General features: G+C 41.2%; 5 protein-coding genes and 1 non-coding gene across 6 annotated transcripts; 3 read left to right on the top strand and 3 right to left on the bottom strand.

The window, feature by feature from the left end:
- Nucleotides 1–1,730: 1,730 nt before the first annotated feature.
- Nucleotides 1,731–4,975, top strand: LOC141010236 (alpha-tectorin-like). The gene is made up of 4 exons (XM_073483108.1): nucleotides 1,731–1,898; nucleotides 2,019–2,123; nucleotides 4,523–4,683; nucleotides 4,771–4,975. The coding sequence occupies exons 1-4, from the start codon at nucleotides 1,845–1,847 to the stop codon at nucleotides 4,973–4,975; spliced, it is 525 nt and encodes a 174-aa protein (XP_073339209.1). The 5' UTR covers nucleotides 1,731–1,844.
- A 279-nt stretch (nucleotides 4,976–5,254) lies between these two features.
- Nucleotides 5,255–7,086, top strand: LOC141011155 (pancreatic secretory granule membrane major glycoprotein GP2). Its single transcript, XM_073484400.1, has 4 exons — nucleotides 5,255–5,549; nucleotides 6,164–6,332; nucleotides 6,543–6,657; nucleotides 6,793–7,086. Exons 1-4 carry the CDS (start codon nucleotides 5,470–5,472, stop codon nucleotides 6,966–6,968), a joined length of 540 nt encoding a protein of 179 aa, XP_073340501.1. The 5' UTR covers nucleotides 5,255–5,469; the 3' UTR covers nucleotides 6,969–7,086.
- Nucleotides 7,087–7,764: 678 nt separating this feature from the next.
- On the top strand, nucleotides 7,765–14,641 carry fbxo30a (F-box protein 30a). Its single transcript, XM_073484026.1, has 3 exons — nucleotides 7,765–7,921; nucleotides 8,808–10,883; nucleotides 11,320–14,641. The coding sequence occupies exons 2-3, from the start codon at nucleotides 8,871–8,873 to the stop codon at nucleotides 11,521–11,523; spliced, it is 2,217 nt and encodes a 738-aa protein (XP_073340127.1). The 5' UTR covers nucleotides 7,765–7,921; nucleotides 8,808–8,870; the 3' UTR covers nucleotides 11,524–14,641.
- Nucleotides 14,642–17,006: 2,365 nt separating this feature from the next.
- stx11a (syntaxin 11a) lies at nucleotides 17,007–21,832 on the bottom strand. The gene is made up of 2 exons (XM_073482824.1): nucleotides 21,745–21,832; nucleotides 17,007–20,418 (listed from the first exon to the last, which is right to left on the bottom strand). The coding sequence occupies exon 2, from the start codon at nucleotides 20,411–20,413 to the stop codon at nucleotides 19,529–19,531; it is 885 nt and encodes a 294-aa protein (XP_073338925.1). The 5' UTR covers nucleotides 20,414–20,418; nucleotides 21,745–21,832; the 3' UTR covers nucleotides 17,007–19,528.
- Nucleotides 17,213–17,295, bottom strand: trnal-uaa (transfer RNA leucine (anticodon UAA)). The gene has a single exon. It is a non-coding gene; the product is annotated as a tRNA-Leu (tRNA).
- A 1,021-nt stretch (nucleotides 21,833–22,853) lies between the features above and the next one.
- Nucleotides 22,854–23,714, bottom strand: LOC141011129 (syntaxin-11-like). Its single transcript, XM_073484365.1, has one exon. It carries the CDS (start codon nucleotides 23,712–23,714, stop codon nucleotides 22,854–22,856), a length of 861 nt encoding a protein of 286 aa, XP_073340466.1.
- Nucleotides 23,715–26,435: the final 2,721 nt, after the last annotated feature.

Genomic DNA, 26,435 nt, shown 5'->3' with positions numbered 1-26,435 from the left:
GACCTTTACAACAGAAGTGAGAGATTTTGGTCCAGCAGACAATCTTATTTAAGCTATTTGTCTGCTAAAACAATGCCAGACAATTCAGCCAAACACTTACGCCTGTCTTATTTGCAAGACAAAAACAGCACAAGATTCAGTGTCTTGGAAACTAATCTTGTAAATTAAACTCATAAAAGAGTGAAAATGGTCTTATCTTTCTCTTATATTGCCACTCACAGACTGTCTGGACAATTTTAGCAGATATGTGGCTGCTTTAGTCCATTTCTTCTTTTTCAAAGCTTTCTTAAACGTGATCAAAATAATCTTTCCTTCCTTGTGTTTGCATGCTGAAGTATTTTATGGTCTGTTCCACCACACACGTACACTCACAGGTCTTTGGCATGGTGTCTGAATTGCCCTTGACTCGTAATGACTTTCTATTCGCCTGACTGACTGGGATTCCCGCACCAGTAAAGATTTTAAAATGTCCAGACAAAAGATGTAGACAACAAAGAGGGCCAGCCCAGCTCTGTTGTTCCTCTTTACATGGTTACCAGCCTTCTTGTTGCTCCCTGTAGTAAGAAACAGTTGTAAGATGTTTACTAAGAGGACATCACCGCAGTAGGCGGTAACATACGTGTTACCTTGGACTCCCCTCAGTTCCCTCTATTCATGTGCGGAATCTCATTGTTGGTGGGGACATCATTCAAGCTGGTGTTTTAAGGCCAGAGGGAGGCTCCCAGTTCATTAGAGCCGTGTTTCGAGGGTTGGAGTAAGAAGAGGGGTACTACGTCTTGTGGTGACAGCGAGTTCCCCAGGAGATTCACAGAGTTTCAGGGGGAAAGGGCCAAGAGGTAGTGGTAGTGGAGTGGCTGAGCTAAGAGAAACCGGAGGGAGAGTCCTTGGAAGATGGCACCTGCCAGTTTGGTTTTTGCCTGGTTACTGTTCACCATGAGGATGGTCACCTCGGCAGTGTATCTGGAGCCTGAGGAGGAGGGTGAGCTCACACCTCACATCACACAAGCAGGAATCAAAGGTCAAGTGTCAAACTAACTGATTTTTAAAGGAGTCGTTAGAGAGAGATTTTTCATATTGACAATTGTTGGTTTAACTTGTTTGCAAGGGCTTTGTAGTGTTCTCTCAATACTTGGAGTCGAGTAAAACATTTCTTGAGGTGTTGCCAGTTTCTTTCACATCAGCTGCAGTCAGATATGGTATTATGCATTTAAAATAGGTTACAAAATACAATACAATTATAAATTATTCAAAATCGTACTAAATGCAAGGTAAAAAGTATCAAGAGTATAAGTACTCATGCAGCAGAATGACCCCTGTCAGACTTCAGTTACACATTACATTTTTTAATCATAATTTTTATTTTTATGTAGCTGGTCAACGTAGAGCTAATTTTAACTACTTGATGTACTATTTGGTATTTTATTTGGTATTTTAAGTGTTTTGTGTGTACAATCTTATTTTGCAAAGTAACTAGCAGTCAGATAAAAGATGTAGAGTAAAAAGTATACGGAAATGTAGTGGAGCGGAAGCATAAAGGAGGAGAAAATTAAAATACTTGAAAGTACTTGAATGAACGTTACTTTCCACCACTGACTTTTATATTTTGTATTTTTTATATATTATGTTAAATATATGGATTATCTGAGAATTAACATTAAAGTATGTAATTATGCACAAACTAATGGAAATATTTGTGTTTGGAGTCTAATAGGACAAATGACAGAGGACCAAAAAAATCCTCAAAATCTCCTTATTTGAAACAATCCCTTTTTGTGCTGGATTTAATCTGTTTTGTCTTCTTTCTATTAGAGCTCAATGAAACTGTCATCTGTACAAACGACCATATGGAGGTTGTTATTCCCAGCGCTTTTTTCCTCAACAAAGTGCCTCCAGTTCATGTAAGTGAGCACCAGCAAAACTCGAAAGCTCTGACATTCCCACACACTGATATCCTAAATTGTTTGCAGTGCGATTTTGCCTACAATTGATTTTTCTTGTATTGTGTTTTTCATGTTTAGGTTTGGGATTTGCATTTGAATGACCCGGAGTGCCGCGGCGTCGAGGTCGGAGACGACTACGTTTTCAGCATAAAGACGAACCTCTCCGACTGTGGGACCATAATGGTATCACCTTTGATCTTTTGCTCAACATTTGCATTAAAGTCAGTGAGGACTTGTTAGTCAGGACGTGTCTGCGGGAGACAAACTAATCAAACGTTGCACGTGAACTCAGACATTGAGAAGAACTCTGAACAAAAGATATGAAGACAAACTACCAATATTGACAACATACGATCCCCATCATAATAAATCAGCTATTTTACGATGTCTGCGGTTGTTGTGGGAACTGGCCCCCCAATCAGGATCCTTTCACTGCTTAAAAAAAAAAGCTGCTTCAGTCAGTTTATGGCACTTTACATAACAGTTGAAGGTAACGCACACACCACTTTGTCTATCGCTTTTTTTGTGGTGCAGGGAACCAAATCCACAATAAAAGAATAATCCTGCACACACTTTTCACCCTGCATTAATTGATTTATTAAAAAAGGTCAACAATACAGTCACAAAGATCTTTTTAAGCACTAAACGTCATCAATGGAATCACTTTAAATAGCACTAAAAATAGCTTGAATAAAACCAGACTCTCTTGACACTTTTTCCCCCCTATCTGTGACGTAAATGTGGACTGTGAGGCTCTGTGTTCACGTGGAATTAGCTCATAGCAAAGTATAATAAGATGGACAGAGAAAGGCACATACATACAAGGAGTGAAGAGAAAAGAAAGGAGGGGGTGTGGCGTGTATGTCAAGAAAGAAGGGCGGCGTTGTTCCTTTTGCCTACAACAGCGCGGGACCTTATTCAGAGCAGGAAGGGGACCCTGAATGGCCTTGCGGTTCTAAATTATCAGGATTTACATGGAAATGATGATTATTTGTTGATGTTCAATGAATAGGAAGGCCTTAAATCATCGGCCAACTAGCCCCCTCGTTATCTTAATCCAGCCACTCTCATGGATTTAAACCTTGGCGAGGTTTAAATCCATGCTTCAGCTCCACAAGTGTCCTTGAATTATTTGCTTGGAATGCATTTATTTTTTTCTTGTAAAGCAAGCAAAAGGTTAAAAGAGCTTTCCACTGGGAGGAAATCTCCCAGTTCTCCACCTCAGCAGTTTTTACAAGGTTTTTGCTCATAGCGGCTGAGGAAAGTAAGCCTGCTCCGGATTAGGTGGCTGTTGCTAAAGAAGAAGAATGCCAGAGCTGTCAATCTTGCTTTCACCTTGAACTTTGAGCGTTTTAAACCGGCCGTCAGAGGAGAGGTGAATGAATTGTTGAGTTTAAAGGTCAGCCATTTTTATTGAAACATGATGGCGTCCTTGCTCATGTTTCAGTGATGGTTTGTGAGACAGTGATAAGTGCAAGTGCCAGTCATGAAGACCTGCTGCTCGCTGAGACCTGTCAGTGGTGCTCATAGTGTCGGGGGTGGTGTGTTTACCCAGAGGCAGTAAAAGATGTCTCGAGTGGCAATTCATTCTGCTCAGTGGCTACAGAAGCCACCATCTGTGCTCAGTGGGAGTCCAGACAAACTTTGGACGCAACCTTTTCACCCGTCCACATTTTATGGTTTCTCCTACGTCAGCTGCCAACGCTTGAATATTGAGCAGCGTCGCTCACATTTACAGTGTGTGAGAGGATGATGGCTGTAGAGGTTACAGCTGGGGGGGAGAGGTTATGTAAAGGAACCTCCTGTTGCGTTTTAATGTGATTCTCACAACTGGAAATGACTGCAGCTTTCTCAGCCCATCTTACGTCATGTTTCCCTCTGACCACATTCACACATACTGTATACAGGGGACTTACTGTCTCTCCTTTATCCTGGACTTTTGTGCTGTATGTCAAGTAGAGCTGCAACAATTAGTCAATTAATTACTTAGTCGATAGTAAGAAATTATATCTGCAGCTGTTTTAATAATGAATTATTCATTTAACACATTTTTCAAGCACAAATATCAAAATTTTGATTGTTTCAGGTTCATAAATGTGACAATGTGTTGCTTTTCTCTGTCATACATTGTAGTAAACTAAAAAAACTAAGTAAAGAGTCAGTTAATCAGATAATTTGATAATGAAAGTAATTATTTACTTGCAGCACTTTTTTAATAATAATGATAATTTATGTAGCACATATCAAAACTTAGTAACAGAGTGCTTTACAAACCAGAAATACAGTTAACCCATTAATATATAATTATATATTTTTTTATGTTGTTTATATGGAAGGCCAAGAAGATTTTTTTTCTGTCAGAGGTGAAAAACTAAATTTACTGTGAAACTGTCAAAATCAAATGTTCACATATTTATTATGTCTCAATTGGTGGACAAAGTTAATTTTCTTTTAAAAACGAAAAAAGAAAAGAAAATTAATAGAGAAAAAATAGTTACAGAAATGAATTGCACTTAGAGATTACAACATCTCTTACATGATTCTTTTTCCACTGACTTTTACATTTCTCTTTCCCTCCTCAGGCATCAGATAATACGCACATCATGTTCATAAACACTATACACAACAATGATTCAGACATCATAACAAGAAATTACATCAACATAACATTTGTGTGCCGCTACCCCATCAACTACATGGTCCAACAACCAAACGGAGAAAACATGATCAGAGTTGATGTTAAGTAAGTGTTCCTTTATAAAATAATGCAGATTCACTGCTGAGCCGACAGCAAGATTTAATTCCTCCTTTAATCTTGTTCTCTCTACAGAACCATCACTCTGAACACAGAGGACGGGAACTTTTCGGTGTCAATGTTACTGTACAAGGATGAAGCCTTTGAGGACAGATGGACCACTGTGCCATCGCTGACACTGGAAGACGACATCTTTGTGAAAGTTTTCATGGTAAATAATCGTCACAGACAAAGTCCATTACTGTGTTTATTTGAACTTCATGCCTACACCTCACACTGACCTGATCATTGTGTATGCTGTGCTAGGGCTGGGTGGCATGGCCTCAAAATAATATTGCTGTATTTTAAAGCTGTATCACAATACATAATTTATTCTTGATATATGGAAATCTCCTCAAAAGCACTTCATAAATGCAAGGACTGGATGAAAAAAGCAAATATCACAATTTTGTTTGCCAAATGTTTTGATATCAGTAGTAATCTAAGATGATGTATTCTGTATACTCACTATTGACAGTTATTTTTGGATGAGGTTAAGCACGTTACACGATCTTAAGCAATATGTTATGCTGCAGGATGTTCCAAGAGATGGCTGAAATCCAACACTCCACCCGTGACCAGACAGTAATTTGAGTGTTGTCACAACCTCTCTGTACAGCTGTTGTTTACGTACTATGAATCATCATTTTGTGTCCCAGTGTGGAAGGGTATTAATTGTCTGACTTGCCTTACACCCAACCCTGTCCGTCTGTTTGGTAGATACCGGCTCACCTGATGCTGCGGATAGAGAGATGCTGGGCGACACCGACCAGCGATCCTTACAGCAACATCCAGTACACCTTCATCAGTGACAGGTCAGAACAGTTTAAACAAATGTTTATTTTGTAATAAGAGCAAAAAGGGGGGAAAAACACATCTCATAATGGAGGTTACGCTGGCAAAACCTAAAAACTAAACAAAGTAAGAATATATATAGGTCAAGACTCCCATTTTGCACAAGATACTTCATAGATGGTATGTTGAAACCTGCTTATGGAAAGCTCTCTGGCTCTGTTGTTTCACCACACTTGCAAACAGCTCTAAGCCCTCTTAGGGGAGCTCTGTTGAAATCTGAAATAAGAGAATTTGTTGCTTAGAGAGCGGGGCCAGACAACAGCTCTCAGAGGCTGGTCATGTGACTGCTGTCTGAGAGGCCATATGCGTTTCAGTTCAACAGCTGCGCATGTCCTTGACAACCAGGCAGTATTTGGTACTGTTAGCAACAGCGGGGCAATGAAATGCCAGGGGGAAAAGAAAATACTCAAACAAATCTGTCTCTCACTCAGAGAGTGTTGACATTATTTCTTAGCTTTGCACTTCATCACATGAGCTGAGATCTGCTCCCTTAGAGTACAGTATTTCATTATAGATTTAAATCTCACTACCACCACCTGGCTGCCCTGACTACTTCTTTGTCTCCCTCCCGTAGCTGCCCGGTGTTGTCAAACAAACAGACCCTGAGCGTGCTGAAGAACGGTGAGGGTCCGGAGGCCACGTTCAGGATACAAATGTTCAAGTTTGTCGGTGGCTCTTACACCAACGTCTTCCTCCACTGCAACGTCCAGATCTGCCACAACAGCGTGGGGCTGTGCCAGCCTGTGAGTGAGCACATTCCTCCTACAGGCAGTCAGAGGCTAGTCCAGACAAGTGGCCTACTATATGTGCAGCTTATGTCCTTAATATAGACCCCCATGAGTCTGGAAATGTTTTACAGCCACATGAGCTTGTAGGTAAAGGGGTCCTCATTTTAAATGTGCACTGCCTGACCTCTCTTTCTTTAATGCTTTACTCATCTCTTTGCCAAACAGAACTGTTCCAGTGAAGATGGATTAATGAGGACACGGAGAGACGTCCCTCTGTCCCATACAGTGTCTTATGGACCAATCAGACGACTACTAAACAACAGCGAAAAGCCCGTTCTGAGTATGTTTTCACCTTTTGTGTTACCTCTGTAACTCATCTGGATATTCAGGCTTTAGCTTTTAAAACTTCAAAGCTTAAAGATTCTAGATAAGCATGCTTGGTTCATATGTAAATTGTGTAAACCTTTGTCCTCAGATGCAGGCGGAGTCCCTCCCGTGGAGACCTTTGTTCTTGGGGGGCTGCTGGTCGTCCTACTGCTGATCACAGGAGTGTTCGGGAGGCTGTGGCTTCGCTCCAGGCGTTTCTACCCGGCGCGAGAGGCCCAGCTCACCCTGTCCAACATTCACCACATCTCAGAGGTGGCCTCGTGAATCAGGGAAACTGGGACCTTCTTGAGCAAAGAAATGGACATTCAAATACATAACGTGTACATGATTTAAACATTTATAATAATTATGAAAGTCTTGTTTCTTTTCATAGAATTTCTAAAATTGTAGGTAATCGACTTAAATAATAAAGGTCTCTCTCTCAAGTGTTGTCCCTGATTTTTTTCTGAATGGTGAAAAAGTGCTTTTACACTATACTATGGTTTGATACTCAAACTGGATAGTTTATAGTAAATAAAGAAGTTGCTGGGGACTATTTTACTTGTGGAGTCACACAAAATGAACCACACTGCCCATGTTTGTGGTATTGAAGGAGCATGTCACTGAGTCAACGGTGTGGCCCACTGGTGTGTTATTAATACTTTCGGACTGTGGCAAAGAAAAATATGCTGTTTCATGCTTTGATGGGTATATTCAATGTTAGTTTTGTACTTTAAATTGGATTATACGAAGGAAAATATTATAATTATCAACAGCCTTGCAACTTAATCCACCATTATTTTATCCTGTATGTATTTGTCAGTACTTGGCGTTGCCTGTTGTTAATAAAACTAAAAGCAAAGACACTTAAGCAGTGAGTACAAGTTAAACTCCAGTGCCCTCAGCTCAGGGGTATTCCCCATCTGTCTATTTCAGTGCTCTCATAGGTCTGCGTCCATAAACCTAAATATGACTGGGACGACGTGCTGACGTCTGACGCGACGTGATGACGTTGCACTGCGGCGTCCCACTCCAGGATCAACACAAATGCCGACCGACTCAGACCAGCGAAGGACTCACAGCCGGAGAACCAGCTGCAGCCAGTTCATATCTTAAGAAGATTTTGACATTTAACACTGTGATTATGTCGCTGTAGTTTCCGCGTTACTTGATGTCGACGGAGACGATTTAAGTTAATAAATAGTGATAAAATACACCCGGAGAGCCCCGAAACTCGGGTAAGCAGTTTCTAGAAGCTACTCAGGCTAGGCTAGGCTAGGCTAACGAAGTGTAGCTGCTAGTGCTAACAGGCTGGCCATGTTGTTGTTGTTCTTTTGTTTAACTTTAAAGTTTTGTCACTTGTCAGTTCACATTTTTACGTTGAGATGTTTTCGTGGAAATAGGTTATTGTAGTACAATAGACGATGGCGACATTATTGGTGATGAAACGCCAACGTTAAAGCAAATTGTTAATAACTATTTGAACCGGCTGTTTGTTTTTAGCTGTTTGCTATCCTGCCAGCTATGCTTGCGTAATTTAGCTAACTGTTGCTGGCCGTGGCTGTAAAGACTCAAACAATAGCTCTCCTGTGTGGCTTGGCATTGTTGTGCTTCTTTTAAAATGCCGATTGTGTCACTGTAGCCAGCAATCCTATAAGTCCCTTTGCAAAACTAACACTGCCAAATAATCCCCAGGCTAATTATTCAGATTTTTTCACCTTGTGTCACCTTTCCTGCTTGCAGGCAAGCAGTTTGCATAATATATTGAGATTCTTACTTGTCACCAAGCTCCATTAGTGAAGGTCAGTTCGCAGAGCCTAAAGGTGAGAGGTCAGGTTTGCCCTGAAGTCCTGGAGGAATCAGTGTCACCATGAAACCTAAGATGGGTGTTGTGAAATGTTACCGAACAGCCTAAAGATTTAGTAAACACTTGTGAGACTAACTTAAGGAATAGTCTGAAGGAATGGGACGCATGTGTTATGTTGGAGGGTTGCATTAATGTCCGTCGGATAATGTTACACTAGCATGTTCTGTTCCAGTCGACTTCTCCATGTGCTTCCATAGAAACAATGTTGTTACCTTAGACTTGTGAAATACATTTCTTTCTTTCTGACTTTGTTCCAGGGTTGAACTTGTCGCCCCCTTTCCCTTGCCAGACCCATTTGGGCGAGGATCAACACACTAAAAATGGAGACCCTCCACTCCCACTGCCTTAAGTGCATCAACAGAAGATGCATGGTAAGACCAGAGACTGGTGTTTCCTGCGACCTCATCGGCTGTCCTCTTGTATGTGGGGCAGTTTTTCACTCGTGCAAACTAGACGAACACCGTCTGCTGTGTCCATATGAACGGTTGCCATGCCTTAACAGCGGATTTGGCTGCCCGTTCAGTATTCCAAGAATCAAGATGGCGCAACACCTTGAGACGTGCCCGGCAAGTATAGTATGTTGTACTATGGAGTGGAATCGCTGGCCTGTGAGCTACTCTGATCGCAAGTCCTATGAAAACTTGAGCAAAGACTTTGATGAGGTGGAGCAGCTAGACATGGCCTTGGCCCTTCAGGATCAGAGGATGTTGTTAGAGTCTCTGAAGGTTACAACCACCGTGTCAAAGAACGGAGCCAAGGAGGTAGACGAGAGTGACAAAATGGCCACAGCATCAAGTCTACCAGAGACAGTGTTAGGCAATGGGACAGTGGAAATGGAAGATGAGCCCTACAATGAGTTGTATAGAGCCTCAGTGGAGACGAGCAGAAGTTTAGCAGTGGCCTTGGACATCCTCTCTAATTCCAAGGATATTGGTGCAATTGTTGGTAATTTAAATGGGGAAAAGGCTGACAAGAATGGAGCCCTCCACAATGGAGAAAATGGTAGTAGTCATAATGTTTATGTTGCTGAGGGCGGGAAGAATGTAGATATGCAAGGTAGTGACTCTGATTCAGAGTGTGAGCTTGGGGCAGTAGGTGGAGTGGATTGTGCAGTGGGGACAGATGGAGAAGAAGATGGTATTGGCTGGGCAGAAGAAAATGATTTTGTAGAGTTGTTTTTTGAGGAGAAAGAAGATGTTATCGAGGAGCCAATAAATGATTCCAACCCTGTGTGGCCTGAGATGCCTCAGGATTACATGCCTGTTATAGCACTGGAACGTCCTTTGCCTCAACAAGCACAACTTTCACCTCCAATGCCATTCCTGCTGTCTGATCACGTGAGAAATAACTTCTTACAACAATTACCTACTGAACTCAGGTATAGGTGTTTGGAGCGTAAACTGCAGAATGTAGAAGTACTGAGAGGAATAAGTATGTTTACATTTAATGGCCGTCGAGCTCTGCTGTCAGACCCCTACTTATTTCGAGCAAAGATGGAGGACAAAGCAGTAGACACGTCTGACCTGGAAGTAACAGATGACCCCATGGGCCTCCATGGCATCGATCTCATCACTGCAGCTTTGCTCTTTTGCCTCGGCGACTCTCCGGGAGGCAGAGGGATCTCAGACAGCCGGTTTGTCGATGGCTACCACATTGACTTTGGTACTCAGACTTTCTCCTTCCCCTCAGCCATTCTTGCAACCAACACCATGGTAGGAGATATCGCTTCAGCCTCAGCCTGCGATCACGCCAGCCCACAGCTCTCCAATCCAAGCCCCTTCCACACACTCCGGCTGGACCTGGTGCTCGAATGTGTAGCTCGATACCAAACAAAGCAGCGCTCCATGTTCACGTTTGTGTGTGGGCAGCTGTTTCGTCGAGACGAGTTCTCTTCTCATTTTAAAAACGTTCACGGGGATATTCATGCCGGACTCAACGGCTGGATGGAGCAACGCTGCCCATTGGCCTACTACGGCTGCACCTACTCCCAAAGACGATTCTGCCCGTCTGTGCAGGGCTTCAGAATCATCCATGACAGGCACCTCGGCTCGTTTGGGGTTCAGCCTGGTTTGCCCTTAAAAACTGGGGACAACCTTCACAGAAAACCCCGCCACTTTTGCTCTCAGTACGATCTGTTCAGCAGTCTTCCATTCGAGGTGTTGCAACATGTAGCAAGCTTCCTGGACAGCTTTAGCTTGTGCCAACTGTCCAGAGTGTCCCGCACAATGAGGGATGTGTGTGCCAGCCTGCTGCAGATGCGTGGCATGGTCGTCTTGCTGTGGGAGAAGACACTGCGTGCTGATGGCACTCCTTCATGGCAGATCACAGACAAGGTAAGTCATTTTTTTCCTATTTAAAACATTCAATAATCAATTTAACTTAAAAAATGTAAGGGTGGGAGAATTTCCTGGACTCAGATTAAGTTTGTTAGAGGTGCTTGTTGGATAGGGATACATGTAGACTTAAAAATCAGTCAATCACCAACTGTTTTGTTAAGTTATTTATTGTTTCAGTCATTTCCCAAGCAAAAGTGTCAAACATTTGCAAGTTGCAGCCACTTAAATGTGAGGATTTGCTGCTTTTCTTTGTCATTTCTGGCGGTAAATGAAAGAGTGTTTTGGTTTTGAACTGTTGATTGGGCAAAAGAGGCACTTTGAAGACGTCTCTTTGGGCTCTGGGAAATTCTGATGAACATTTTTCAAAAAAAATTTGTTTTTGACTTTTCATAGCAGACCTATTAATCCGTAATTAATTTCGTTTGTCATTCAGGTGTGGAGATTCAGCACAGCTTTCGGTACAGTGAATGAGTGGAAGTTTGCCAACATCGCCAGCATGGCCGACCACCTCAAGAAGTGCAAGTTCAATACGATCACTCGTCGGGAAGAGGCGATCCCTCTGCCATGCATGTGTTTCACCAGAGAGCTCACAAAAGAGGGAAGGTGTTTACGTTCAGTTCTCAAACCAGTAGCATAAGTGTTTTTTTCAAAGATGAAATCATCTTTTGGACATTTCTGAGACCATTAGAACTCAAATACACGTGTGTTTTCCTCCAGTGTTTACAGACACGAGTCTCTTCCAGCCTCGAAAAGATAGGAAACTCCCGATTGAACGTTCTTTGCTTCACAGTGGGAAAAAAATCCTCACCCATCAGTAAAACAAAGCCGATTTATACTTGAGTGGAGGCTGACGTGCTCTCTAGCCTTGTATCTTCCCCTCTGATGGATTTATTAATACCAGTGTACTGAAGTTGTTCCCTCATCTACTCTGACATTGTGTAAATAATCAGATGTTTTGATGTAGAATCTTTTTATTTTTATATCAGAAGTCAGTACTGTGCTACATCGGAGGTAAGAGTAGAGCCTTAACTTATGATACACTTGATTTTCTAGTCATGAGGTTGTTCTAAACAGATTGTTCATTGAGATTTCTCTGCTGCTTCTAGCTGGAACAGCGTACTGGTATAGTGGACAGTTGTATATCTTCTCCTGATACCTAGAGTGACCACCACTTAGAGCTCATAGATTTCAAGGCTTTAATTCTACATGTTACGGTCCTGTCCACACGTACACAGGTATTTGTTTAAACATAGCCTTTTCTATGTGTAAACGGCATTTGAGCTCAATCAAAATGGTTCTTAGGAAAACTCCTTCCTAATTGGGCGTTGTTAGTGTGTAGCATCTTTGGCAAGTGTGAAATCGGAGTATGTGTTATGATATTGTGGAGTATTTGAGTTTGTACATTGAACGAATTGATGTCATAGGCCCATTGTCTGTATTTGAAGAGAAGAAGAGACACTAAAATACAGTCAAGGAAGAGGGGGACAAAAATAGCTGCTGACGGTGTCTTTTATTGTTTTCTTGTCCCGCCCAAATAAAGGGATAGACGGTATTATCTTCTTACAGCAAAGACGACATGTAGCCTCATTCAGATCCCTTGGCTCGCTATTTTCTCCCACTTTAATCCCAAAACATTGCTAAAACGGCAGAACTGGCATTCTCAGAAAGCAAGGCATCCGTGTCTGTGTGTTAAAGCACTGTGAGCATGCCTCTACAATAGGCCAAGTGACCTGTAGTAACCTTCGCCAAAATAAAATCCTGTAACAGCTGCTAGATATTCGATATTGTCAAAAGATTTGCAAATCACTGCAAATATTTCGATAATGTTGTATTTCTCCAAGCCTATTGAAAAATATTTTTTTCTGCCTCATTTTTGTCCTGTTGTCAGGAAAAATTGCCTTAGTATCTCCCCTAATACCTGTAACATATAGGCTGTAATAGGGTTAGACAATCTGCTTCCTGTTTACACTAATAGGCACATGCCAGGTGTACGTGACTGGAAAGACAATGCAACAATGCCTAAACACTCGTCTGGACAGAGATTGTTTTTGCTTTAAAGCCCTGTTTCCAAAAATACCTGTGTACGTGTGGACTGGGCCTAAGACTGACCAAACATCTGTAGTAGCTGTGCACAATGTTTGCCATCTTACAGGATGGTCATACTGAATTCACTGTGGGTGTTTTTGTTCACCAGCACAAGACATGTCACCATCATCACGTGTGGTGTTTTTAATAATAGTGTGTTTTGTGGTTTGGCAGGTTATATCCGTAACAAAGGTGGTCCAACCTTTTTTTCTTAACCTCACCTCAGACTAATGGGCTGGCGTGTTAGTCAAGTGAGAGATGAAAAACACTACTCATATTTTTAGCTGTGGTTGGCTTGTGGTTTGACTGTTCTACCAGCTATTTTTACAGATAACCAGCAATTGTTTGTGGGCTGTTTTATAAAAAAACATGTAGCAATTCAATCGATGAATGTACTCAGTTAATATTAGAATCCATCAGTCAGCAGAGCAGTCAGCGCCAGACCTCATGAAACCCTGCAGGCCAGGTGTTAAGAAGTACAGCGGGCACACGCTTCCCTCCAGTAACGAGCATCACTAATTATGTTAATCTTCATTATTTATCACGGTTGCGTGTCCACTGTGTTCAAATGTTGTTGGCGCCTCAGGGTTGTAGCACGACGCTTTGTTGCTTGTGTGTAGACAACAGAATAGCAGATCACAGTGCAACGACTCGTCAGCTACTTGATTATTGTGGGGTCTTAGAACTGACTGGTGTACCACTCAGTATTATAACATAACGGTGTGTGTTGCAGTGCTGGACTAATGAGATGTTTTCAAGTTTGTCATCTATCAGGGTCGTGTTTATAACTGAAAAATGCTGTTTTAATGGAGTGATCAGACTGTTTTAGTTTGGATTAAGAGGTCTAACAACACATGACTGTATTTCTGCTCCCTTTTGTGAGAAAATGGCTTCTGATGTTTTATGATGTGGAAAGCAAATTGGTTGAAAATGTCACAGAAAAGTACAAAATGGGTATTCCTTTGAGAAAAATGTGTGTTTTTGTTGATTTTTTTTATATTTAAGTTTGATGTAAAGCCCTAAGCGATTTCAGAACTAAGCTGTCTTTTTAATCTAATAAGTCCCAATTTATGTTTGGTTTATTTCTTATTTTTTTGTACTGGTACTTTTATTTGGAAAGAAGAAGAATCTGCCTCTAATGTCTAGATTTGTATTTGAATTGATTTGCACATGAAGGCATGTACTGTAAAATTGTAATCATGATGCTGAGGGATTGTCTTTGCTCACGTAGCGGGAATTTTTTCTCCCTCATGTTTTTGCATGTGAGTTTGATGTATTTGAAAGAAATGTGTCAGTTTGGTTCCAAACTCATTTACACAGTTTATTTCTCAGGCACGGAGCATTTTCATACATCAACTGTTACAATTTTTTTTAAAAACTTGCATCATAAAAACTTTATCCAGATCTGATCACATGCTGTCATTCTTCGGGTTTAAAGGATGACCTGAGCATTAAATCAGTCTTCATATAAAAGTGAGACATGTATTTTATTTTCAGCACACCTTTTTTTAGTAATGTGGTCTTTGCAGGCACCTGGTGTGTGAACACTTTCATCAGCATTTAAAGTTTTGTTTTCACTCCTGCTGAAGTGTATTTTTCACCACAATATGCCAGCTTCATTTGTTTGACTTTTGAAGCATTTTAATAAAGAGGCTCAGTTTTTAAATGTGGATCATTTGTCCTTTTATTGCAACAGTTCTCAATTATGTGCCTAAATGTAGAGCCCGGCCGACATATCAGAAATCTCTCTATAATCAGTATCAGTGTGTACTGTTTTCTTTTTTGCGATTATTAATGTCGATAAAGATGCCTGAGATAACTCAAATTTATTCCCAGTGAATTTTACTTAGTACACTGATGTTTTGGACAATAACGTTTATGGTAAAACAGTAAAATATCCTGCCTCTTACATATCTTGTTACAAAAGCTAGATTATAACATTTCTGGGATCATTGGGAAAAATTAGTGCATTTTGGCTGATATATCCAGATTTATTGCTTCCTTATATTGGCATCAACCCTAAAAAGTGAGGATCTGTCTGGCTCTGTTACACTGATCAACTGCTCTGTGGTGCTTTGTTTAATGGCTTACATCTGACAGTGTTAACAGTGCTTCCTGGTCAAGGAAAAAGAAAAATGTAGACTTTCTAGTTGTGTGCACTGTCAAGTCTGTATTTAGGTCAGATACAGGATAAGAAATTCAAGGGAAAAGTGGTATTTTCATACTGGATTAAAGCTCCCAGAACTTTATTGGACTGAAAAAAGGCAACCATTCAATCCTACTGGGTCTTCAACAGGCCAATATAAAGGAGCAAAAAGTATACAAAGTGCTCAAACAAATGTATTTTTCAGGCTAAGTTTTAGGAACCTAAATGTAATGTGGATACTCTTACCAGAGGAAGACAAGAGTGATCCACAGCTTTACTACAATCAGAGAAAAGTTAAATGGTCATTTTTGTGACATGTTCACATATTTTACTGCTAGATGGCGCCAGAAGTTTCCTCTAGTGTGATGAACCAGTATCTGTGTGAAATACTTGAAGGATTGTATGAGAGGTTAGGCTGATTTCCTGGTAATGTGGTAAACACTGGATCAGGCACAATGAAACGCAGGGAGGAGGATCCACTTCAACTGAGGTTTATTGTAGACCCGCAGGTGGAAACTGGCACCAATGGAAGCTGGTTTTATCAAATATCAGGCTGCTCTGCTTGTTGAACAAACAATTCTGTTTCAGCTTAAATGGTTCAAACACCAAGCTACTGGCAACATAAATGTACAAGGAACACATAACTCACATTTTCACTCAGACAAACACTTGCTGCGAGCAGGGAGGCCCAGGTTCTGCTGCAGGTGGTGAAAGGGCTCACACCTGAACTCGATCCTTTAAATACAGGTTCTGATCAAGTCCTGCTCAACAACAATGTGACTTAGCTCTGTCTCATTTTAATGAATGTGTGCACTGTGAATAGGATAAAGGCCACATCATTTTTTCACCCTTATGCAACTGTTGATACATTTTATGTTTTATTAACGTTCATTTTTGCATCATTTTGGCTGTATTAATGCATAATGCATGTTTTTCATCCCACTGCCCCATAAGCCAAAAACATGCTATTTCCCTTGTGTCCTATAGGGGGCTTTGCCTCATAATAACACTTCATAAAACTCTCATGCAACTGATAAAAGACCACATTTAGTACCAAAAAAATGTTCCATGTCAAAAACTGCCACTAAAATACTAAATATGAAGAAAATGGTAAAATATTTTTTGTGTGTTTTTTCATTAAAAAACAAGCAGTGGCATCATGTAAATAAACTGGTATTTAAAGGGTTAAAATCCTGAAAATGAATCAATATTTTGTCGTTACTATCAGGACAACGTCAGGACTGACAGTGAAAGTTGAAAATAATATGTCAAGTTTTTGACATGGAAAATCGTTTGTACTAAATGTGTAGTAACATTTTTGTTGTTTACAAATGGACCAGATTGTGTGTTGATTTTTACTCGGAGTAACGCAGTGTAGTGTGCTGCCTATATTTACCCAAAAATCCCCGTGACAAAGGGAAACATATAGTCACTGCCTGCAGTTCATCAGCTGAGTCACGGTGTTTCCCCATCTCGGTTCCTTGTGGCTTTGAACTGAACATAAAGCAATTACTGCGCAAGTTTTAGAGTCAAACAAGCCTGGCTGCAACTTTTTTTGTTACTAAAAAATCTGTCCACTCCTCTCCAGGGACGTTATGCGCCATACGGTGGCTATATTTTGCCGATTCGACCCACATTTAGATAGAAATGGGTTTTAAATTACGATATAATATGACTATTTTATAATGATGGTTAATAAAACTATTCAAGTGTAACTTCACCTTAATTTTAAATAATAATAATAATAAAAAAGTCGGAATGAAAACAGAAAACACATCTGTCCACTCCAGGACGTTACGCGTAAAACCTCCTTTTACGCGTAACGTCCTGTAGTGGATAGATGTGTTTTCAGTCACAAAAAAGAAATGACAGGCAAAATGTAATAAATATTTGGGTACAAGTGTTTATTCCACCTTATGATCAGTGTAGTTGACACAATGCATGCACAGTGGGAATGTTTGTGTAAGCACATGAAGGCCTATATTGAGTGCAACAACGCAAAGTGTCCGGATGTTCTCGTCAACCTGTCGGTCACAGCTGATCTAATGATCTTATTCATTTATCATAACTCGTTTCCAATTAAAATATCCGGTCCTACCAGGAGTGGGGTTCGAACCCACGTGGACATATGTCCATTGGATCTTAAGTCCAACGCCTTAACCACTCGGCCATCCTGGTGCGTGATCGTGAGGGATACGTCATTGTTCCGATCAAACAAAGGCAAGACCAGCACAACAATGTCAGGACTCCAGGTGGGTCAACCTGTGCGCCCTCATGACGTCACCTCGTAAAGTCACGCTGCCAGTAAGTGCCCACCACAGACCGCACAGCGCTGCTGAGGAAGCGCCATCATCAGAGCCCTGCATCATTTCAACACAGCAGCGTTGCTGTAAACACCCACTGGTGTCTCTCAGGGACTGTAAGAGCAGCCATAGTTGTGTCAGCTTCACTTTAACTGGTGACCACTGGGAATCCCCCAGTAGGTGATGGACTGCCACACTCACAGGAAAATAAAGCTCTATTTAATTTTACTATCTGTACACTTAAAGGACAAGCAGATAGGCCGGCTGTGCAAACAGAACGCACTCTGACCTGATTAGTTTCTCATTCACTATTGTTGTCAGGCTGCCTGAGCGAGCACCCATGTGTACATTGATTTGTTGGCTGTTTTGTATGGAGCAATCTGAGTCAACCTGCCCTATGATTCAAATCTGATTGACTCTGGTTGTGTGCCAGTGAACCAGTGAAACATGGGACTGTAATGACACTGATTCATCTCTGAAAATGTGCATGCAATATAAAAGGGTCTTAATTAATCCCTGGCTAAACACAGGGGGGAGGCTGATGTATAGTTGCACAATCTACACTAATCTATCTGTTTCCCCAGCCGACCACAGTCTGACTGTGCCGGGCTCAGTGTGTTTCGTAGCACTTCTTAAGCAATGGCTGCAAAAAGAAAGACACCTACATTCAGGCTGTGAAAGTTAGTCTGTATATATTAAAAAGCCACTCTCAGGCATTTATTTACATTACTTAAATATCTCAAACAACATTACAACATTTAAAGCTGAAATAGGAAGGACAAAGCTGAGCGTTGTGCATTAAATTATAGCCCAGCTGTCTTCACAGTTATCATGCAAAACGCAGTTCTCACTCGCAATCAGGAAGTGTAACACCCATATCTGAATTTACACATTTGCATATGGATGTGTGGTTTCATATGCTGGCCTTTTCTCAGACCAGCTCAGTGAAGAGTGTGAAATTTGGACACGATTTTATCTTAAAGGTACACCCCACCCAAAAATAAAACAATGTCATTATCTACTCACTCCAATATTGATTTAAAGGGTGAAGGGTGAAGTCCACAAAACATTTCTGGAGCTTCACAGCAAAACACTGTAGCAGCATTCTCCTAAACAACTGAAGTAGATGGGGGCTGGATTTAAAATGTGAAAAAACAACTGAAGTAAAACATAAAATGGCTTCATACTACAGAAGCCCTGAGGGGAGTCTGACCTAAATTGTTTTTGTCCTGTATTGATGACTTGAGAACTGGTGGGGGGAAAATTTTTGCCAGGATAATGTTTCTTCCTTATTTTGTTTTTCCATCTGCGAAAACGTGGAGAAAAAAAACTTGAAAAAAAAAAATTTCTCCTTGCAAAAACGTGTTTTTCCGGAAAAGTAGAAAGTGGAAAATCCTCAGGATTTTTTTTTTTTTTTTTCACGTTTTCACAGATGGATTATCCTGGCAAAACTTTCTTCCCCGACCAGTTCTCAAGTCATAAGGAGAGGAAACAATTTAGATCAGACTTAGAAGATGGATCACGGGAATAAAAACATTTCTTAACTTGTCCCTGAGGGCTTCCGTACCATACAGCTCATCCGGTGTAAACAGAGTCTCTGACAGAGATTTTAAAAAGATGTTATTTAAATCCTTTCTTAAGCTGAAATCTACACTGTAGCCGCTAAGCTAAAAGTTTAGCGTGCACCCTGTCTGAACTGGGTGCACAAACTCGACCATGCATTGACTTGTATTTAGCAAGACAAGCTGTAAGGACCCATTTTATTTATCCCTGCACCAACTTCAGATAAGGTACATGCTAACAAAAAAATTGTGTAAATATTGTCTCAAATTAATTTGGGATCTCCGGGTTACCAGAGACTTGGGTTATGCTGGACAAGCTGTGCGAAATTTTGTGTTGTTTTTTTTCAGTTGTTTTTTTACATCTACTTCAGGAGTTTAGGAGAATGCTGTAACACTGTTTTGCTGTTTTCCTTTAGAAATGGAGCAAATGCTTCATTCAATCTAAATAAATACTCAAACTAAAGCAGAGATATTACAGGCATCTTTGCACAGGAAGCTGATCTCGATATAATCATGACATGGAGAAAACATAACACTGATGCTGTCTCATTTGCAGCAAGGGAAGCAGCAACAGAACAGTTTCTTGCACGGATTGTTCTTCTTGTATTTCACAGCTTTCTTGATCTGAACTGTGGCCTTGACAACATAGTCCTGAGTCGCACACACGTTTGCCTCTATGTTATCCACCATGCAGCCCTGCTCCTCCACCAGATGAGCCATCTGGAAGAAAAGCTCATGGATGTCCCTGATGCGGCTCTCCAGCTCCAACAGCTCCTTGTGCCGGTTCTCGATCTCATTGAGAGCCATTTTGGCAGTCCTCCCCTCCAGGAGGAGATTATCCGAGAAGACGTTCCACCTGCCCGTCTCGATCATCTCGTCGATCTGCTCCCTGGTCACCTCCTTGCCCATGATCTCGGCTTGTCTCTGGATGCGGGTCTTGCAGTTCTCCCTCTGGACCATCTCGGCCTCGTTGTACTCAGACATGGCATCGTGGAAGGCGCCGGTCAGAGAAACGTACTGTGAACGCACCATGCGAGCCACAGCTGATGTAGGCCCGTGCTCCTCCTCCAGCTCTTTGCTCAGCTTCGCCAGCTTCTCCAACCGTGCATAAATGGCCTCCCCTCTGGCCTTGATGTCTCGCCCAAGTGCGTTGGAGTCCCGCTTGATGCTGCTGATCCTCCTGACGGACGTGAGGAACCTGGTGTTCTGCTTCCCAAGACGCTTCACGTCCATTTTGAGCAGCAGCATCTCCTTCCTCAATGCCTGTGCCTCTCTGTAGAGGCCGTCCATCACGTCCTCGCCCTCAAACACGATGGCTTGTTGCTCCAGGTGCTCCTCACCATCCTCAGTGTCATGGTTGGGGTTCTCCTCAGGTCTGTGCTCTTCCCCTGCAGGTTTGGAGGTCTGCATCTCAAACAGTCGGTCCCTCATCTCACCTGCAAGAGGAGTCAGGAGCCTTTACAAACCTCGCACTTAGCGTATGTCATGTCTCTATTGTAAAGCACTTTGAGCAGCTCATTATGTGTCTATTTCCACCGAATCACCGGTCTAAATGTTTGCAAAGTACATTTCTGTAAAACATTTTAAAACTTGAAACATTTCTTTATGATGCAACTTTCCCTTTTTTAGGTTAAATTTTTAAATTTATGTTGTGACAACGCTGTACTATGGTCTAGTTAGGTTGAGGTGGAAAAAAACACTTGGTTAGGGTTAGGAGAAATTATGTTTTGGTTTAAAATACCTGTACATGTCCGCACTTCTCATCAAAAATATCTGTTTATTGTTGCCACAAACAGGGTTGGAAATTGTCCCGAGGTCTCCTTAAAAATATCCAGTGGTGTACGCATGTGAATTTATCAGTGGATGGCAGAAAAGTTAACTGCCAATATTTTATTAGCAACTGGGCTGCTCAGAGCAATTATTAGACAACCAGTGGAGACACCAGGAAATTATTGGTCCCAGTTGTCAAAAAAGTTCAGAAAAATTTGCGAAGGAGAACCTTTTTTTCTTTCCTACATCATCTCTCAAACCCTAAGATTTATTTTGTGAGCTGTTGGAGGGACAACATTTTCTCCAAAGATGATTTCCTAAGCTATTTTTCAATGAAGGCGAAGAAAAAGGTGCCATTTTAATGTGAAAACTACACTTTTATTCCCATCAAGAAAACATATCAGACACACATTAGAGAATTTTATGTGTGCCTGAATTCATGCGTGAACTTTATTTTACAAGTAAATGTCCTGAATTTAAAACCAAAGTAGAAGTACAGACGTATTATCAGCTAAATGTACTACAGCAAAAGATCTGACTACGTCCTGCTGCACTTTTAATACTTCAGCAAACTCTTTATTCTCATTAAACTCCCCTGTTTTAAGTATTGATTCATTAGTAGTTTATTAACTTTATGAGGACAGATAGATCAGTACGTGTGAACTCCTCGAGAGGAAACTGCTGGGTTATTTCCTCAGCTGTGACGTTTTCAGTGCAGACGCTCATTAATCACAGGGCGTCGACTTAAGACTCAGTTATTTCCTATCGAGAAAAAACTGTACCACAGCTTTAACCTGATGTATGTACGTTAAATAAATGATGTTTCAAGAAGGAAATAAATCACATTAACAAACACCAAAACATCATTTTGCCCTGACGGATGAAAATCAGGAGGAAAGAGAAGCTGACAACAATAACAAGCTGTGACAGAAGTGAGCCTGTATTTTACCCCATCTATCTGAAACACATAATAAAACACAGAGTACACATACCTCACTGTGCTCTCCTCCGGAGCTTCTACACTATCAGAGTCGCTGAAGCAGAGGAAGCAACCACGAGCAGACTCATTTCCTCTTTTTCTCTCCCTTATATCACCAAATTTCAACATGCACAGAAGTATGTCTGAGTGTCATGAAGGAGGTCTCGCTGCAGTCACACACACACACACACACACGTTCTACATCACACTGACACACTGACACAGCCTGCAGCTGCAGGTACCAACACGGAAGATCACGCCTTTCCCCCCCACACTTCAACGCTTCAGGAAGGAGGGGGCCCGTCACACTCATCTGAGGGTTGTATGGTGAATATCAGAGCGAGCACGTCTTTTGATGGCCTATTTGCACACAAAAGTGTTTAATAAAGAATAAAGAGATCAGATGTTTGTGTGGCATCAAGTCTTTTATTGTCAGCATGAACTATGAGAGACACAAAGTTATTAATACTTGTTTAGCATCACCAAACAACTTAAAGTCTTCCATTAAATGACTATAAAACAATGAAAACATCAGACATTATTATCCTCACATAAAATTTAAATTGCACGGTTAAGGTTAGGGGTCAGGTCAGGGAGTTTAGTTAAAGTCTCCCTATATTTTACAATGATTGAAAGCTGATAAATGAACCTTGTGGTAAGTTTAACTGAAGAGAAAGCAATCTCTTTAAAGGAACACACACCCAAAAATTAAATTTCTGTCCTTATCTAGCTGCTCACTCCCTCGACGATGGAAAGTCGGGTAAAGTTTCTTAGTCCACTAAACATTTCTGGAACGTCACAGCAAAACAGCGTTGCAGCATTCTCCTAAACTACATCAGTAGATGGGAACTTGTTTTAAAACGTTAAAAAACAACAGAATAAAAAACTAGCTAAAAGAGTTAGCGCACACCCCGCTCACTTTTTGGTTGTTGTTTTAATTTTTTGTTTAGGAGAATGTTTTTATGGACTACGAAACTTCTTCTGACTTTCAATCGACATGAGGGTGAGTACATAATGACTGAATATTCATTTTTCAATTTTCAACTCTTCCTTTAGACTTGTTCATTTACTTTGTAGTGCAGTTTTTATCACATGGACCAGTGGACCAAAACCTCATCAGACTTAATCGTAGAAACATGGGAAGCAGCCACAGAACATTTTCTTGAAGGGGTTGTTTTTATCAGAGTCCTTGGCTCTATCCAGCTGGACTATAGCCTCCTGAGTGATCACTTCAGTCTTCTGAACATTTTTCTGGATGTTATTGACGACTGCCCCCTGCTCCTCTGTGAGCACAGCCACATCCAGAAACAGCTCCTGGATCCCCTCGATCCTCTTCTCCAGCTCCATCAGCTCTTTCTGTCGGCTCTCGATCTGCATTAATGCTGAGCGAGCTGTTTTCCCCTCCAACTGAGGGGAGAACACATTGAACTCCCCGCTCTCCATCATCTCCTCCACCTCCTCCGTGCTGACCTCCCTGCCCACCACCTCCATCTGCCTCTGGATCTGCCGTTTACAAGCCTCCCTGTGGCTCAACTCTGCGTCGTTGTAGCTAAACATCACCTCCCGCAGAGCACTGGTGAGACACTGGTACTGCGTTCGAGCAATGCGAGCTGTGGGGTCAGAGCTGCCACGCTCAGCCTCCAGCTCCCCTCTGAGGTTATTCATCATGTGCAGCTGCTGCAGCACAGCTTCTCCCCTATGTTTAATATCCGCCCCGATTGCATTCGAGTCCCGTTTTGTTGCAATGGGGTATGAGGTCTTGTTTAACGTCTGGTAGTTCACATCTCTCAGCTCACTGATGTCGTTCTGGATCTGCTGGATCTCCAGGCGGATCTTTTGGGCCTCCTGAAGGACTCCATCCAGATCCTGGTCAGGATGTGATGCGGTCGCTGCCTCACGCTCTGACAAGTTGTCCAGCTCTATCGTGCTGAAACCCTCAGGGTCCGTCTGCACCTGATGGAGGTGTGTCAGCCTGTCTCTCATGTCTGAAAGAGAGAAAGAAAAGAAAACATTCATTCATCCATGAGCGTGAGAATCTGTCCGTCATGCCTATAAAATGGAGCAATGTTTCCCAGACCTTGAGGTCATAAGTTCAGTTTGATAGATCACAAGATGATTAAACCTTATTAGCTGATCCACTTAGGGGCCAGTGGAAACAAGCTGTAAACACAATACCGGCCACACAACATCATCATTGTTATAGTGTGTTTAGGCTGCAGCGGTGCAGACTGCAGGTGCCAGGAGATAATGTGAGGAGTTAACTTTTCTGTAAACCACAGATACGTCCAAGTAGCAAACGTGGCATATCACATGCACCTGAGGATATTTCCATCCTGTTTTTGCAGCAATCAAAACCAGGAAACCAAACATTTCCCATAACACACCTCACCTTTGCAAGACGTCGGTGCTCTCTACCAACTCCTGAGGCAAATATCTGCCTCTTTAGCTGCTTAATGCTTCAATATGTTCACCACAACCACTTACTGAGGCCTTAAACAACCCAGATGAGTGAAGTTTTTGGACTGTAAAAAAACCCCACAATGAGCTGAAACACTGGAAATGAGATTGGGAAAGAAAGACAAACAAAAAAAAAAAGATCAGCTGCAACAAACAGGCTTGTACTTGTGTGAAATACTTCCTGAACATGACAAAGGACTTCAGACGTGCCAGAGCTCAGTAAGCACATAACAATCTAACACATTTGTCATCGAGATGTAGAACAAGTGTGAGGATTTTCTACCTCTTCAGTATCTTATAATCTAAGATGAATGCTCTTGCTCTGCCAGGACATATAATCTCCCTCCAGGACCTGCCAAACAAGTTTTAAAGCCGAAAACTATCGTATAAAAGTATTCTAGCATGTATGTCATTTGTTTTACTTGAGGTTTTTAAAGTGGAGTTCAACAAAAACAGCAGAGGACAGAATCAATAATCACAAACAGCCTGACAAAAAACAATTGTTTTTACAAAATATTAATTTTTCATGATTTTCATCACGCTTTTGATGAAAGAGGCCTCCATTTTAGGTTTCCTTACCTGCTGGATTTTCTGTTCAGAATTTGTAAAATCTCAGGCAAGCACAAAAACATATGTAACATATAAACCTATAATGAGGAAATACATTTTTCTTACTTGTTTGTCAGTTTGTAGTCAGTAGAAGGTTTGTAGTCTCGTCTCCCTCTGCAGCACAGGCCAGTCATAGAACAGGTAGTTCAGTCCAACAGGCAGTATGAAAGAGTGAAGGATTTTTTGGAAAACATTGCCCATCATCACACCTGTTGAAGAGGAAAAGGTTTTCAGAAACAAAACTTTCTACATTCCTGTTGTGTCACATGGAGGCACGGCATGACGTGCAGTAAGATGACGCGAAGACTCATCATAAATGACAACTGATACATCTGTCTACATTTTTTTGTACATATGCTGTTGTTTCTTATATGTTTATATATATTTAAGTTGTTTTTCATGTTTAGCGACACATAATGTGATGAAAGGTTGTGGGGACAGACTTATGTTGAGCTGGGACCTCAGTATAGAGCATAGAAGAAAACATGTATGATAATATCAAGGACAGAAAGTCAGCACACACTGGCAGTGTGCTCCAAGAGCAGGTCAAAAATAAAGAGGAAGTCTTTCAGATATGTTATCTCTCAAAGGGGCGGGACTGAAGTGTTCGTATGATAACAAATTACTGAAGAAGTCTTGCACAAACTTTATGAAAAATAAGTTAATTCAAGTGTGCTCAAGTGTACTTCTTTTAAACTAAAAAGAACAGCTTTCAGTTTACTTTTTATGTACTTATCAGAGAGAAACCTAACAAACGTACACTTTAAGAAATGTGAAATCTACTTAAAGTACAGTTAAAGGTATATTTCAAATATATACCTTTAACTGTACTTCACTTCATTGTATTTCACGGCAGCGTGCAGTGAAACCACCAGCTGTCAGGTGATTATCAGTCATGCTGAGAGAAACAGAAGCTCGAGTATATTTGAACCAGGAAAATGGGTGTTTCAGTGTGGGAAGATGTGCAACACTCATAGTCATTTCCACAGCCAGCAGTGGTTTATATTTGATAAGTAATTTCCACCAGCCTCCATGAGTTTGAGTCATACTGTCTTTTTTAAAAAGTGTTTTTTCTTATCTGGAAAGCTGATGTGCGACTGAGCTGTAGATGAATCCTCCTCCAGTAACTGACACCCGATTCTGGAGAAAAAGATACCAGCATGAATGAGGCTGAAAAATCCCCCCAAAAACCAGCATATACAGTAAGCAGCAAGATGATTGTGAAGACACTGTCTGTTTCAACATCCCCAGACTCCCTTAACAAATTATGCAATTTTGTGAGTTGTTGAGTCAGGAGAAACTTTAAAAACTTTGTGAAATACTGTCAATGAAAAATTCTTAAGTATTTGGACCTTCTTCTAAATTCTGCAAGTGTTAATCACTCTCTCTTTCTTTGTGTAAAAAAATATCATGTCCGTTAAATTCTGTGATGATTTTATCAGACGACATGCAGCTTCCTCACAAAAAAGCTTAACACTACTTTTTCCACATATAGTATGCAATGGTACTCCCGTAAACCTGCAAACACACTTTATTGTGTAAAATTGGCGGAGTTCCCCTTTAAAACTGAGGCCTGTGGGCATTGGTGGAGTATTTACTTTGCCCAGCAGATGTCAGTGGTACAACAGGACCTTCTCT

This window comes from Pagrus major, chromosome 16 (assembly GCF_040436345.1).
Source record: "Pagrus major chromosome 16, Pma_NU_1.0".
NCBI lineage: Eukaryota > Metazoa > Chordata > Actinopteri > Spariformes > Sparidae > Pagrus > Pagrus major.
The sequence above is the reverse complement of the archived record's forward strand: the minus strand, read 5'-3'. Positions and strand labels throughout refer to the sequence as shown.

Coding starts and splice junctions, on each gene's coding strand:
- LOC141010236 (XM_073483108.1), top strand. CDS start 1,845: ATGGAGGTTGTTATTCCCAGCGCTTTTTTCCTCAACAAAGTGCCTCCA. Junction 2,124..4,522: donor CCGACTGTGGGACCATAATG/GTATCACCTTTG, acceptor TTCCCTCCTCAG/GCATCAGATAATACGCACAT. Junction 4,684..4,770: donor ATGATCAGAGTTGATGTTAA/GTAAGTGTTCCT, acceptor TTCTCTCTACAG/AACCATCACTCTGAACACAG.
- LOC141011155 (XM_073484400.1), top strand. CDS start 5,470: ATGCTGCGGATAGAGAGATGCTGGGCGACACCGACCAGCGATCCTTAC. Junction 5,550..6,163: donor TACACCTTCATCAGTGACAG/GTCAGAACAGTT, acceptor TCCCTCCCGTAG/CTGCCCGGTGTTGTCAAACA. Junction 6,333..6,542: donor GCGTGGGGCTGTGCCAGCCT/GTGAGTGAGCAC, acceptor TTTGCCAAACAG/AACTGTTCCAGTGAAGATGG.
- fbxo30a (XM_073484026.1), top strand. CDS start 8,871: ATGGAGACCCTCCACTCCCACTGCCTTAAGTGCATCAACAGAAGATGC. Junction 10,884..11,319: donor CATGGCAGATCACAGACAAG/GTAAGTCATTTT, acceptor TTTGTCATTCAG/GTGTGGAGATTCAGCACAGC.
- stx11a (XM_073482824.1), bottom strand. CDS start 20,413: ATGAGGGACCGACTGTTTGAGATGCAGACCTCCAAACCTGCAGGGGAA.
- LOC141011129 (XM_073484365.1), bottom strand. CDS start 23,714: ATGAGAGACAGGCTGACACACCTCCATCAGGTGCAGACGGACCCTGAG.